This window comes from Botrytis byssoidea (genome assembly GCF_014898295.1).
Source record: "Botrytis byssoidea strain MUCL 94 chromosome Unknown BBYS_005, whole genome shotgun sequence".
NCBI classification, from domain to species: Eukaryota; Fungi; Ascomycota; class Leotiomycetes; order Helotiales; family Sclerotiniaceae; genus Botrytis; species Botrytis byssoidea.
Genome location: NW_024065846.1, coordinates 914770 through 929416, shown reverse-complemented (window position 1 = coordinate 929416; position 14647 = coordinate 914770). Strand labels below are relative to the sequence as shown.

Here is a 14647-nt window from a genome sequence, read left to right as displayed (position 1 = left end):
AAGACTTACATAGTAAACATACAACTTGTCAAGATGAGTAACAGAATTCAGAAATCCAGTCAAAAAGCCAGCGGCTTGACTTGTATCTGCGCTTCATGCGGAAAGCATCTACGTGACAAGCGCTCTCTGGGTCTTCATAAATTGGCTAAACATTCAAGCCAATACTATCCATGTCCAAAGTGTGATGAGAAATTCTCCCAGAAAACTGATCTCAACAAACACGTCGAGCAGATTCATGGAGAGATCAAAAACAAGTGTGAAGAGTGTAACCGCACATACGCCAGTGTGCACACTTACAATCTCCATGTCAAGAATTACCATGGAACCTTTCCATGTTCTCATCTTGGTTGTAATCGCAAGCTAAGTACTCTAGAAAGCCTGAACTGCCACATAGATACTCACCTTCGCGAATTCCCATGCAAAATCTGCGAAAAACCTTTCGCGGCCAAACCTGGTCTTGTTATACACATGGAAACTATTCACGCGGAAAACAGCTGTGTATGCTCTGTTGAAGGCTGTGATGCCAGATTTACCCATCCCGCTACTTTGAGAGCTCATGTTTTGCACGTCCATGAGGTCAAAAATCAACCGGAGACCGTTTGCAAGCTATGTGGCCATGACTTCAGAGGCAAAAAGAGGGATCTAAGAAAGCACATGGAAACTACTCACTGGCTGGATTCATTCAAAGAAAAGTTTGGAAAGCCGCAGAAAGATAGAGAAGATGAAGATGTCCCTGAAAATCATCTTGCCCCAATGAGACTTGCCATAACACGCGCCACCTAAACTCACACAAGACGTTGACGACCCCGCTCGCAATTTCGGAAAAAACACAATGGTAACATCTTCCATTTTTCATTTGTAATAAAGTATGCGAATACTTAGATTTCATTATTTCATTTGTTATGGGATGTCCTAAAATTTTGCATTTTTCATTATTTCAAAAATCCAAAAACATGACAAAACGCAACAACTCTCCTTTGAAAAAAAATGGAAACTCCCCCATATTAACAAAAATTCTTTTCAATATTTCCCCCTTTCTTTCTCATGTGCTGCCATGTAATATTCGAGTAAACTTTAATGACATGATGTCGAGTGTAGATTGTAAGTAATCTCTACATCGTACCCGAGTTTTCCTTCCCATCATTTTTCAAGCTTCCCTCTGATGCACTTCGTCTTCTTGTTTACTCGTATATTACATCAAATTGAGACCTTTAGTGCAATTCAGCACACTTATTATTTGCAGCCAAGTCTGATGGGGCTGTAGTCAGTCGTGTGTACAGCAACGCGCAGCCCTCGTGTAAATTTTTGTGCCGTGAATTGGAAGAACATGCCGAGCTTATCTTCCCTCTTGGTTCGATGATTAGGAATAGTAGTCAATCACCCTGTATCGACATTGGGGACATTTAATTGATGTAAAAATCAAAATATTGATGAGTAGATCTTCCATTGAAACAGCAACAACCCGAATTCCCATCTTATATTCCTCGCCAAACCCAACCCGTAGAGAGAGATGTACGCAAGTGCTTATATGTAAATAACCTTGGGATACTGAGGTGCTACGGGGGAATGGCTTAAAGAACTCGAGGGATATGATATTATGAATAATTGGTAAGGGTGAGGGGTGTATGAATGATGCGGAATATATACTACTTGAGATTTGAATTTGTCAGGATTCGGGTTCTGAAAGTCTCGTTATTTGAATCGTGAATGTACCTCGTAAATTATCTGATCATAATCTATATACTCCAAGTGGATCCCTGTATTTCTTGACTAGAGTTGTATTGCTGCTGTATAATCTTGGAGAAAGAGCATAGATTTTTTATTGTTTTCTTAATTTTTAAGGGGTTAATTTTATTAAATCGAATGGTGTTACACGATTGCATAAGATATGATTGTTAAATCGAATTTACAAACTCAGTAAAGATACTCCTTTCCGTCAGCTAAAACTCTAGAAAAGATATTTAGATTAAAAAGACCTCCTTGCTGATTGCAAAAGATTATGAAGATAATACCCCCATTTCTGCATAGCAATTACTATACTGGTCTCGGTGCGATTTGACCTCCCTTTGGCTTGTCCGGCCTTATCCACACGATCTTACGCGAATCATGACCCCAAGAGCGTGGATCCTTGGGATCACCATCTTTCAAAAGTACACATCCCATCGCAATCGTAAGGGACATTGGTTTTCGCGGAAACGCCTCGGGCCAATTCGCCGGCTGTGTAAGCGCATCGGGAAGTCCCCTTTGTTGACCACCATACCCGTCGGCCCAGGCAACATTCACTGCCCTCCACGGATGATTCACCCCGTCGTAATCCATCGGCCGCAGGGACGCAGTCAAGGGTAATGACCCCCGTGTATTCTCATACATCGGACGTACGTATTTGAAATCCGAGTGTCGAAAATTCGGTATGTTGAGCATCATTGGCTCGTACATCTGCCAGAGCGGCAACAGATTCGCATCGGCGTGTTGCCTGTATCTTCCGGGCACCATGCCGATGGAGAGTCGGATGAATTTATGCGGTCGGTTGAACTCTCCGCGGATCGTCGGCGCAAAGTGGCGAGGGGATTGGTCGGTACTGAAGCCGGGAATGTTCACCGTTTGGCCTGCGGGTCGACATGTGAAGATGATGAGGCAGATGCCGTACATATCGGCGGTGACCTGCTGGATGTCGTCGTGCCGGATGGCGCAGTAGGGAATCCCGAGGCGCTCTTTGATGTTGAGGTTGTTGTGACCTTTCCGCTTTTCGTTCAGCCGATGGTATAGTATGTGTCGGGGATGTTTGGGGGTGGCGAGCACTTGGTCGAACACCATGCGGTGATGGGCTTTTACGTGCGGCCAGAGTTCCCAGTTGCCGTAGATGGCCCAGGCCACTGGAGTTGTGTTAGTATTTTCGCTTATTTCATTTTGTTTTTCATGAGAGAGACAGAGAGGGAAGATTTCTAGTAAAGTATGTAATTACCCGCTCTCCAATACGAATTCGACACCAACCAAATCAAATTATGCGGACCCTGATACTGCTCATCAGCCGGATAGCTGCGTACGATATTAAACATCGTATCCTCAATCAATGGAAATCCCTCAATCCCAATTTCGGTAAAGGGATTTAATTTCATGCCCTTCACCGTCGGGGTAAGGAGTTGATACTCCTCCATGGTTTCCCGTAGTCTCTGATCAGGAACTTCTTCGATATCTCGCGCGCGCATCACGGGCAGCGGAGGAACTTTCTGGCCGTAGAAGACGGAGAGCCATTCGAGGACGTCGAAGGGGGTGGGTTCGTGCACATTTTCGCGACCGGCTTGCAGCGGGATGTAGTCGCTTATGTCGGCGCTGGTGCTGGGGCGCTGGAGAGGTCCTCGGCTGTCGAATGTGTGGTGGACGTCGTATTTTTGGGACATTTTGGAGGGATTTGTGGATGGATGGGGGAAATGCGAGGTTGGGATTGGGATTAATCATTGTGCTTACTTGTTGTCGAGTGCTTGAATTATGGCTAGTGTTTTGGGATAAAGCGGTCTTTGTTGCTTGGGGGATGTTGCTTGAGCATTGGCTGCTGGATAAAGGGGAGTCCAAGTCCGGAGTTGATGATTTTGGGACAAAGAATACAGATAGTGAGAGCTTCAGGGGTGATATTGTTTCGCGTTTATGTTACTGATCGAGGAGGTAGAGGAGGAGGGGCCTATGTAGGGAAAGTTTAGTATATGAATCCTATGGAAATGATCCTGTGGAATATATTAATAAATACTGTTGTAAAAACCATTTGCAGGATTATGATAAGGTTCATTTTTGAATCTCAATATATATCAATTGTTCGAAATTAACTAAACTAAACTACACTTAATGATGAGATCAATACTTTGTCCCCGTAACCTGACAAGTGTATAGGAAAGATCAAATATAGAAAACGTGTAGAACCATAAAATACCTGAAAATACTATCTCAGCATAAATTACTGTAACAAATAGTGAAAGGTTTCATAGTTTTTGATTCTTCGTCAAATCTATCACTCACGCACAGCTTCCAATTTCACGCGTCGAATAACCAGATCACGATACCCCTTCATCTAGTGACTGAAGACAAACATAAATAGGTACAATATTGAATACTATATAAAACAAAGTTTCTCCTCGAAAAAACCAATCATACTCCATAAAACCCTTATATACTAACTCCAGCATCTCTTTGCCAAAGCAATAAGCCATCATTCAATACTATTTCAATAGAATTTCCTTCGCGAACTCCGTATTTCTAACATCCAAGATATTTCTCCTTACCACCTAGGCGGTCTTTTTGGCGTTCTTCCTGTTTTTTGAGGCTTGGAAGGAATCTTCTTATCCGGATTTCCAGGAGTCTTTTGCGGCTTCACTTTCGGTGACTTTTTACTTGTTTCTTTTGCCGCTTTGAAAGTATCACTATCGTCGTCATCATCACTGTAATCCAGACCGAAACCGGTGAATTTTTCCTTTTTCGTTCCTCCCTGTGTGTATTCATCTTTCGGTAACAAGTTTTCGGCTTCTTTGTGATCACTGTCCTCATCGTCGCTATCGAGATCGTAGAATGTCTTTTTTGGAATCTTCTTGCTTTTGGGATTGTCTGGATCCTTTCCGTGCTCGGGCTTCTTCTGTGCCAATACTTTCGCGAGATTTGCTGCGAGTTCCTCATTTGTAGGTAATGTGACCTTCTTTGGAGGTTTTGCCTTGGCTACGTCGGCGATCCTTTTTTCTTCTGCTTTCTTTGCCTCTTCCTTGTCCTTGGCTTCTGCTTCCAGCCACCACTTGATCTCTGTAGGATCATTTCGCTCATTTGCCTGCCTTCTTTCTTTTCTGAGTCCGATTTTCAACAACTCAATATCTAGAGCTCCTTCTGCGGTATTGATCCCAAGAACTCGAGTCATATCTATCACTGACGGAAGGGGGATTACTGGCAGCGCAATGGGTGGAGGCACAATACAATGTTTCTGCCTGAACCGAAAGGTCGTATTTTTGTTCTTCCAGGCCTGGGGTTAATCATCACGCCATCGGGAAAAGGAAACTGAACCTCGTCGTCCTCGGGAATCAAACTTTCATAGTGATTCCGGTTGATGAGGTGGAAAAACATGTGCGTCGCGTTGTATTGGCCAAAGATATCGATCGTATTGGGCGCTTCGTATAGTACTATGAAGAGGTTGTAAATATCGGCTGTGATATTGAACAGCTCGCTTGATTGCCAGGCCTGGTGAGAATTATGGTTAGTGACTGCATTGTCATATTGGCTAGTATGGACTAGCTTTGACTTGCCTGTGGAGTGTTCAATCGGTGCCACATATTCATTTCGCCATCGGAGTCTCCAAAAGTATTTAAATGCCAGTAAGAGTCATACCGCGGATGTGCAGGGTGCGTAAGCACGTAACGAAAAAACCACAAGTGACAGTACTTCGTATAGTGCCAATATAGAGTTGTCCCATACAAAGCCATTGAGACTGAGATTGTCAGCATGAGATTCTATCGACACTCGATAACAAGAATATATCATAAACTCACCTGAACCGAAAAAGCAATCTCCACTCGCGGGTATTCTACTCGGATAAAAGATGGCATCTTCCATGAATGGTATCTCGACTTTCAAATTCTTGATTATAGGAATTCGATCGACCATTGGTCCGACTAACGGGGGCTCGTACATGTCATCCGGAACGCTATCTCTTATTGCCATATTTGCATCCTTGCGTAAATTGTGCCTCCATTTAAATTCCCAGTCTCCAGGACCCGGCCATTTTTTGCGTACATTTTCAGTCTGTGGATCTTTTGGTCTGGGCGCGCGAGCAGCTTGCGGAGACAGAGGCATAATTTCCGGTCTAGGCGCCGGAGGAGGAACTCTGTTTGCCAATTCTGCCTCTATTCGGGCTTTGCGTATCTCCCTCCTTTGCCTCTTTCTTTCTTCATCAACCTCAAACTGTTCAAGACTGTGTTTCTTCGCAGGAAGCTCGGGAAATACAGGGGGGCGCTGAGGAAGGAGTGGCCATGCGCTCTTTATGTGATCTTGCGGGATCCATCTTAGGGGCTCGGTTGTACGGATTTTCTTAAAACGTGGTTGAGTTTGTTGCTTCAAGGTGTGGGGCGTAGGTAGAGCCCATTTGAGGGGTTGAGTCAGCTCAGGTCTTTGGCGTGGGGGCCTGGCGACGTTGATGTTAGGATCGCGTCTGAGGACGCGAGCGAGTTCTTCTTCGTTCATTCTTTTGCAATTGGGAAATGCGTGTACGAGATTAAGCTTATATATTTCAAGAAGATTACCACTTCTTGTTAGATGCGTGGGAATTTTTCGAACTCGCCATTAATGTTTTGGTACCCGTATATACTAAATAATATGTTGGCTTCTCATTCTCTCGAGGTATGATAAAGAACTATGTTTTCCTTGCCCAAAATCCATTTGACGTTTTGGGATGCTGAATGAAAAGGCAATCCAGGAGAGATAAAGACATCCTCACCGGAAAAAGGTGAGGGCACAAAGCAAGAATATCCTCTTGTTTTAAGACCTTTGTACAGTAGACTGTTTGGAAAAGCTTTCTTGAGGATTCAAAAATTGAAAACGCTGGAAAATATAAATTGCGATGCTGATGTTCATTCTTGACCCGAAAAAGGGGCATTCGTGATTTGCCGACATCACTTATTGAATGTATAACTTTGAAAGCTCATGAGCAACAATGATATTTGCCACTCAAATGCTTGATAACCTAAATATCTATAGTCAACTTAGATTCAATAGAAAAAAACATGTTCGTCTCTCATTGATATAATCAGAAACCTAAATCCATGTCATAGACCTCAAAGCAAAAAAAGATGTAGCTTAAAATCGACTGTAACCCATCTTATATTGATGGTCGATAAAAGCTCCGACTTGAAGAAAACTATTTAACAATGAAGAGTTTGCTTGTAGGAAATAATTTCATTCCAAGCCGGAAGTGTCACCCCTCCTTTCCATCCTTCCCCATATCTAGTGTTTCTCGGGCCTCAGTATTCGAGAGCGACTCAACAACAGGCTTGTTGAATTTCAGACGGCTGCCGAGATGATTGAATATCAACCTTCTCATATCATCCTGACATGAAATGAGGCCCGGTGCTTTGAATACACAAACAGCAGAGAACTTTCTCCAGGCAAGCCTATTGTTCATTCTAAACGGTGTTTACGATATAATTCATAATGGTGACTTTGAATGCATACCACGCAGCTCAAAATCCACATCAAATACTATCATACCTTTATTCTACATTGTACTAAAAACTCCCAAAGTTCAAACGCAAAAGTTTAAATAAATTTCCATATATATCCACAAATATTGTACTTCCTCATCCAATCCCCAGCGACTCCACATGACAATAATTCCCAACCCCACAATTTCCCTAAAACTTAGAAGGAATATAAAAAATCACATCCCATGGAAATTAAGAGGGAGCAAAAATTGATAAAAGGGAACATAAAGTTAAACCACACATTAGCCTCCAAAAAGCCAAAAGATTTCGACGTCGGCATGATTCGAACATGCGCCCCCGAAAGGAATTGATTTCTAGTCAATCACGTTAACCACTCCGTCACGACGCCATTTTTATTAATAAATTTTCGTTATATCAAATTATATTCCTGTCTGAGCTTTTGCTGTCTTGGAAAACAGTATCGCGATTCTCATTGGTTGAGGTAGAAGTACGGTCTGTTTACTAGGTATGTATGGAACATTCAAATCAGTTGATCAACATTGAAAAATAAGTACGTACAGAATATAGAACCAATTTCTGAAACAATAAAAAAGCTATTAGATATACTCTCAATTTGAGAGTTCTCAAATCACAATATTGAAAAACATAGGGAAATAGTTCTTCACCCAGAGGTTCACTTTGCAAAATTCACGTACATTATAATACAGTAGTCCTGTCAAACTGGGGAGGAACGTTACTGGCGGCTAGCTATTCAAGATTGCAATTAAGATATCAATATTACGATGCTTCTCTGATGGATCTGGAAAATTTGTAAAGTGTGTGTGTTCAGCTCTGTATATTAGTTAGTCTCTGCTTCAGTTCAAGCAGATCTATAACCGGATTGACGGACGATGTATAGATACAATGGATCGAAACGAACGTGCCAATGATGATACTCTATATATGCACTTTGTTCTATCACAAGCCGACAGTATACGCCACGCAAATAATTAACTGTCTTGACAACATATTGACAGCAAGTCTATAGCATACCTACTGCCACTTCCTCGACAAAATCCAACAAAATGGCCTTCAACGCCTCCTAAAAGTATGTGACAGATCAGGACAACAAAGACCGGATGTTATGAATGAGAGTCTCACGCACGGAGGAAGTGGTGGAGTCCAGGGCACGCATGTATTCTCGAAAACGGGAGGGCTAGATGCATTAACTACCTAGGTAAAGAAGGAGATAGCCACAGCCCCGGAATAAAAATGGCACCATTGCTTGCAAATATGAGGATACTGTAGGTATACCGATATACGCGAGCAGATTCGCAGGAACATCTGCAAAAGTATGTTTTTGATTTCGGTGCCGAGACCATGATTTTAGCGACAGGGGATGCCGCCCGGGCCGTTCCCCTGAGAGGGATATTACTTCTTGTTTTCGTTATTGAGCAAATAAAGAAGGTACTATTTGTGATAGTGGGAGGAGGCCGTTGATATTTCAGTCGGTTTATAATCAATTCAACTTCAATCGAATTATCCATTTCGAACGCCACCTGCATTATCGACGCCCACTGCACCGGTCAGGCATCCCCAATTTGATGATCAAGTCAGATCTACCTGAAGCGATCGAATCCGATATCAGATCAATCATCGAAAACCTGCATTAGATAGTCACATGATGAAAATTCGACCGGTCGAATCGTCGAAGTCTGTCCAGGGTCAATGCTTATTCGGTAATCTGATATTCTTCTGTAACTTCTATTAGTGATTCTGTAACAGCTTTCTGACGACCAATAAGAAAAGTGCTGTTGGCGCCGACAGTAAAACTTCGTTTTCGGTGGGGATGTATATCTTGCTGAAGAAAAGACGGACGAAGCTAACGCTGAACCGCAAGACCCTTGAGAGGCTACGCACGCAGCTAGGTCAAGACATGGGAATTTCTAGAACATCACCGCCATCTTGACTCTGGAACATGCAACATACACCGAGGGGTGTACTTGAGGTAGGATTACCTCTCCAAAACACCCACTTTTCTACTCGAAAAAGAGCTTCAGTGATGCAGTCAAACCCTTCGAGATTAAAGAAATTCAGAGCACGGTCGAGCAGGCAATATGCTCCTCTGGAAAAGCAACCAGTGCTTCTGATGAGTGACGAGGTTGGGGAGGTTAATTACGACCTGCAGTTGTGTATACGATGAAGCGGTGCCCAGTAATTGACAGAGGTAGACTAGGTTGTATGGTTCATCTTCTCTAAGCCGAACAATTAACCTTGCCTCTGAAGAGTAGAAAAAATCTGTAAAAACACTCATAAAAGCTTTTGAAATATAGAATCTGAGGGGCTCCATTGGGTGTAACTTTGTCTTCAATTAATTATGGTTTGTATCGGAAACTCCAGGGGAAACCGCATCGGTGCAGTGGCTGAGGAAGACTAGAAAGGGCCCACCTGCCAACGGAATGATTCATCGATATCGATGCCCTGTTTTGACGAAGTCGATTTAGTTCATAGTCCTCCAGTAGAGAAAATTTTTGCTAAAATATTGCTCAAAGTTTAGCCATTATATGGCCGGTACGCATCGTGTGCGTTCCGCTGGCAGATGCGTTCTAACTGGCCCTTTCTAAGTACTTTGAGGATATTAAGTTCTAGAGACTAGGGCTTGGAAGAAAGGAACGTTGATCCGGCCAATAAGCGGGAGTTTGAATCGTGTATAGCGTGAGCGGTAGTCCGTGATGGACTCTCTGCACCTTATCGCCTCTCAATCTCGGGACCGAAAACCCCCATATCACGCGTCCTTGTGGGGAATCTGACAATTTTCATATGCTACCCTCCCCGCCTCCCTCCTTCTGACTAATGAGTGTAACACCGCGGATCTTCGAATGTAAGCCGCAAATGATTAGCCACAAAAATTGAGAACTCACGGTTTTGTGTATTCCTTTAGGAAGGAGAAGACTCAGGGGAGTGATATACCTAGATATAATTGTGTACTGATCCTCACATTGTCGAAAATCCAGTGGGGACGAAGCCCAAGCCGTCTCCACATATCTGAGCGCACAGGATTGAGTGCCGACGCTTTTTCCGGCACCGAGCTAGATGTGCATGATAGGGATATGGAAATTAGGTACCCGTTTTAGATTCGAAAGAAGATAAATATCGACCATGTAAAGAGGGTAGCCAAATAACAACGACGAATTGACACTCTTTCCCGTCTTGATCAACATTCTTTTCCATTGCACCTCTCCTCCGTTCTCTCGAAGTCATTGCAAACATGAAGATCGCCGACGTCACAGCTCTTGTCATGCTGCCATCTACCGCCTTGGCAACATGCGGTACCGCTTACTCAAGTAGCAAGATTGATGGTACACTACTCCGCGCTGTTGTAATCAACATGGGCACCGACGCCACCAACATCACCGCTACTCAATACGACCAATACTTTGAGCAAGGAAGCGCTCTTGAGGGTGTCAAGGCCCTCATCGCTGCCGGTCAGGTTTACATCAACCTGTGGTCCATCCCAAGCACCGAAGCTAGCTTCAAGAGCTCTAGCGACTGCTTGAGCGACGGCTACACACTTAATCAGGTGGCTTGGCTTTCTTCCAACGCCATGGCCGAGAGCTGGTTGGGTGGCTATAAAGCTGAGACCGCGGAGGATAGCTATGATGCCGCTGCCCTTTCTGTCATCACAAGCATTGTTGCAGGTCTCGAAGTGCGCTTCTGGGATACCAACGGCGATGGCTACACCGATCTTATTGATGCCGATTACCTCGAGGGTGTCACCGTCGACACCATCACAGAAAACGCCAACGGCACCTTCTCGGTCTACCGCGGCAATATTGATGTTGAAAACAAGACTCCCTACGAAGGTACTATTTTCGAAGCCGAATGCTTTGCCGGCAGCGGAATTGCTATCGAAGCCGCCAACTTCGACACGACTATCAAGTCGGGTGATGTCTGTCTCTTCTGGTACGGCCCTAGCGGCTGGGCCATGGAGCGCGCCCTGGAAATTAATGGCCTCTTCGTTGACGGCGCCGACCACACCTTCTACGACATCGCCGGCGTCACCTACGAAGATGCTATGCTTTTCTCCCGCGACAATCTGTTCATCTCCAACCGCCCCGGTGAATTCACCGACACGCAAAAGTTCTTCGGATTGACCAACGACACTGCCGCGGGCCTTGACGTTAGCCTCTGGCTCGTACCCGTCACCAACGCCGGCAACTCGGCTGCCTTCCTTACCCGGGCCGTTGCTCAGGCTCAAGCCGAGCTAGCTAACGTGACTATCAGTGCCGACGGCTCCGACGTTCCTTCTACCTAGGAATGGGTTACCTAGGCCGTCTACACCCAGCTCGATGATGCTATTGCACGTGCCAACTCGGCGCTTTCCTCTGCCAACAGCTCGTCCTTCCTTCTCGACTACTAGACCTACCTCTTATACTTGAATCTCTATGGCGGTGCGGACGATATTGGCGCCGCATGTGCTGGCTTCAGCTTCACTGGCTTCTAGAACGAGGAGTAGTTCGGGTCGGCTTAATTGCTTCATGCCCGCAACGTTACCTTTATTTCTCTATGACTCTCGCAGGGCAGTAGTAGGAATTGTTTTCTAAATGTATATATCTGGATATAATATAAAAATGTTTTTAGCGCCTTCAATCCCGTTTTTCGATAATCAATGAGCACTATAGTGAACTATTCGTAACCTATCAGTAGACGCGTGTCGAATCCGAGGCGACCATATCAATATCTCTTCATAATGCAACTGGCCAGAGAGTGTCCCATTATTCAGGTCTCGACAGTATACTTTCGTAGGCAAAACCTGAAACTTCTCCGGAATTCACTATTTTCTTTCTCTTTCTGTGGATCTTCGGCCATGAAATGGTTTAAGTGAACGAGGGAAAAAGACACGTTCACATTGCGCGTAATGCCCTTCACGTGACAGTCATCCATGATTTTGAACTACACTCAGACTATCTCTCGCCGTTCATCGTCCCCATAACTATGCCATCATCCCGCTGAAGAATATGGATTAAAAATATATACTTCAAAACCTCAGGTTTATTGATCGCAAACATTGTTCCCTTCCCTACACTCGGCAATTTTCAGACGGTCAAACCAGACGAAGTCACCATATTTGTCCCAAGTTAGCTCGATGTGAGCCATCATCACCACTGGGCGAAAAAGCATAGTAAATCATAGAGTGGGAAAGTCACAAACATAGCGCAAGAAGTCTAAAGTGAAGTCTGGTGGGTAATAGGTATGAATCATTATTGCGATTTCCGCGTGTATAACACCTCATCCTTATCAACACTATTGAGATCAACTACCCAGTGTATCGACCATCCCACTCATTCCTGCTGTACACACCATCAAACCCAAAACTCATTAAAAAGCCTGATAAAAGGGTTATCTAAGCACCAAGCTATCCTCCCAATCCCTAGACCGGTAAGCTATCCATGCTATGCCCCGCGCAAACCTCAATAACCATAATGCACCCGGATAAGAGACAAAAATCAGACCTCAGGCCAATCTATCAATGCCTGTGCAGAAACTGAAACTAAAAATAAAAGGCTAGCTATCCTTCTCTGTGTACCAAAAACTCCAGAGTAAGCTGCCTGCCGGTATCCTATGCTTGTGTGCGCGCCAAATGCCAGATGTAAAGAAGGAAAAGATAACAAATAACTCCGAATGCCTGTGGCTCAATGCAGGATGTGCTGTACGAGAATACAATGCTGGGGTAACCATAACGATCAACTAGAGATCATGATCTTCCAGACTCATGCCGGGATTCGAGATTAGATAAGTTCAAATCCATCATCCTCAAGTGGTTCTGATTTATGAGATTTAGCCTTCGAGTCTCCCCGAGTACGAGAAAGAGCCTTGGATCTGGGACTCTTTCTGCCTCTTTGTCTTTGAAGAACTGTCTCTCCTTCTGCATCCAAAACCTCATATTCACCCCTAACAATCTTCTCGGTTTGTTCATTGACCCATCTTTGCTCCGCAAGGTCTACCAGCCCACCCAAGTCCACTCTGTTACTTGGTGTGCCTGTTCTATCAAAAGAGTAAAGAACACCTTCGTCACCAGTATTCATGATTGCCGTAGAGACAGATGGAGATGTGTTATTGTAATGTGTAGGAAGAAGATCGAGCAGAGATCTAGAGAGAGGATGGGAAGTCTTATCTGCAGCCTCGACATGGGCATCGATCTTGCGGGCGATACGGGAAGAAGAAGTAAGACCATGATTGTAAGATGGGGACCCGGATGGTTTTGAAGGAGCATTGGAACTGTTCCGGTAATGTCGGTCGGAGCTACCACTGAAGGAACGTGGGATTAGTTTGGGGTTCTCATATTTTGTATGGGTAGGATAGCAAACGTACACTTGACTCCATAACTTTTGAGGTCTAACCTTCTCCTTTCCCTTAGCAGATGCATCGCTAGGACCATCAGTCAAATCTATGAAAGTCTTGTTCGCGCCAGCTAGTGGGCGAACCCCCATAACCCATTTCTGGGAGTGATCCTTATCACGTTTGAAGGCTTGGGCCTCAGAGCGAATGTCTCGGTGTTGAATAGGAGAGCTTGGAGTGTTAGATGCAATGGCAGACATGTTGTACGTCTTTCTTGTTCTTGGTTGATGGATTTGTATGGCGCAAAGTTGCAAGATTGGAATGTTTATTGAGAGAAGTTTCTTGCAATAAGAGACGAGGCCAAGATAGAGAAAAACGTGGCGGTCAAGCTTTCTTTGTGTTGACTTATTCCTTAAAATAGATATAGGGGTGTCTTCCTTTCTGTTCCGGTCACGTACTTATCGTATTGTAGGGTAGGGTATTGTATTGTATCGTTTCTAGTCTTTGATTTCAAAGAATTTAACACCTTGTAGAAGATTCGTAGGATGTTCGTAGAGGCAAATTTATTAAAAGAGAAATAAAGGTTTATTAAAGAGTAAAGTAGAAGGTTCGTGAATAAGATGATTCAGACTTTGACCGGATGACTGTAACGAGTAGTTGCGGCACGGGGAAATAGAGTCACACGTTCCAAGATCAGAAACTGCGAATCAAAACACAATTAAGTGGTGAATAGCAGGAAGGCTGTATGTATGTATGTATGTGAAGTTGTAACTTGGATTATTAGTCCTTTGAATCAAAATACAAAGGTTCAGTTGAATGAAAGGAGAATGTGCTCGGTGAGTGAGTCAGATGAGGGTGAGGTGAGGCGAGGCTGATATCCGATGTTGATATCCGGATAAGAAAGATAAAGAAGGAATATGTAAGATACGAAGGCTTGATTATGGATTAGGTAGAAGTCGTGAATGGCAATCTGAATGATGGTACTGTAATTGAAAATGTAAATATGTTTCTAGTATAGCTATTGATATTTGATAGTTCTTGGTATGATGAATGAAGGAGAAGGAGGGAGAGAGAGAGAGGAAGAGAAGGAAGATAGATATATGGGACATGTTTCATTGCTTATCAATGGCTTCCACCTCTTTCAC

The 14647-nt window shown here is 44.0% G+C and overlaps 5 protein-coding genes across 5 annotated transcripts; 2 read left to right on the top strand and 3 right to left on the bottom strand.

Annotated features, from left to right (window-relative positions):
* Positions 1 to 33: 33 nt before the first annotated feature.
* EAE97_003091 (uncharacterized protein) lies at positions 34 to 783 on the top strand (the record flags this gene model as incomplete). The annotated part of the gene is made up of 1 exon (XM_038873603.1): positions 34 to 783. One exon carries the CDS (start codon positions 34 to 36, stop codon positions 781 to 783), a length of 750 nt encoding a protein of 249 aa, XP_038735466.1.
* Positions 784 to 2034: 1251 nt separating this feature from the next.
* EAE97_003090 (uncharacterized protein) lies at positions 2035 to 3398 on the bottom strand (the record flags this gene model as incomplete). The annotated part of the gene is made up of 2 exons (XM_038873602.1): positions 2035 to 2873; positions 2963 to 3398. 2 exons carry the CDS (start codon positions 3396 to 3398, stop codon positions 2035 to 2037), a joined length of 1275 nt encoding a protein of 424 aa, XP_038735465.1.
* Positions 3399 to 4267: 869 nt separating this feature from the next.
* EAE97_003089 (uncharacterized protein) lies at positions 4268 to 6207 on the bottom strand (the record flags this gene model as incomplete). Its single annotated transcript, XM_038873601.1, has 4 exons — positions 4268 to 4899; positions 4965 to 5208; positions 5274 to 5455; positions 5517 to 6207. The coding sequence occupies 4 exons, from the start codon at positions 6205 to 6207 to the stop codon at positions 4268 to 4270; spliced, it is 1749 nt and encodes a 582-aa protein (XP_038735464.1).
* A 4224-nt stretch (positions 6208 to 10431) lies between these two features.
* Positions 10432 to 11478, top strand: EAE97_003088 (uncharacterized protein; the record flags this gene model as incomplete). Its single annotated transcript, XM_038873600.1, has 1 exon — positions 10432 to 11478. The coding sequence occupies one exon, from the start codon at positions 10432 to 10434 to the stop codon at positions 11476 to 11478; it is 1047 nt and encodes a 348-aa protein (XP_038735463.1).
* An 826-nt stretch (positions 11479 to 12304) lies between these two features.
* Positions 12305 to 14615, bottom strand: EAE97_003087 (uncharacterized protein). The gene is made up of 2 exons (XM_038873599.1): positions 13536 to 14615; positions 12305 to 13472 (listed from the first exon to the last, which is right to left on the bottom strand). Exons 1-2 carry the CDS (start codon positions 13760 to 13762, stop codon positions 12953 to 12955), a joined length of 747 nt encoding a protein of 248 aa, XP_038735462.1. The 5' UTR covers positions 13763 to 14615; the 3' UTR covers positions 12305 to 12952.
* Positions 14616 to 14647: the final 32 nt, after the last annotated feature.

Bases quoted from the DNA above. Each gene is read 5' to 3' on its own strand.
- EAE97_003087 (XM_038873599.1), bottom strand. From the start codon at position 13,762: ATGTCTGCCATTGCATCTAACACTCCAAGCTCTCCTATTCAACACCGA. The intron at 13,473-13,535 runs GTACGTTTGCTA...ACGTTCCTTCAG, and splicing joins CAAAAGTTATGGAGTCAAGT to TGGTAGCTCCGACCGACATT.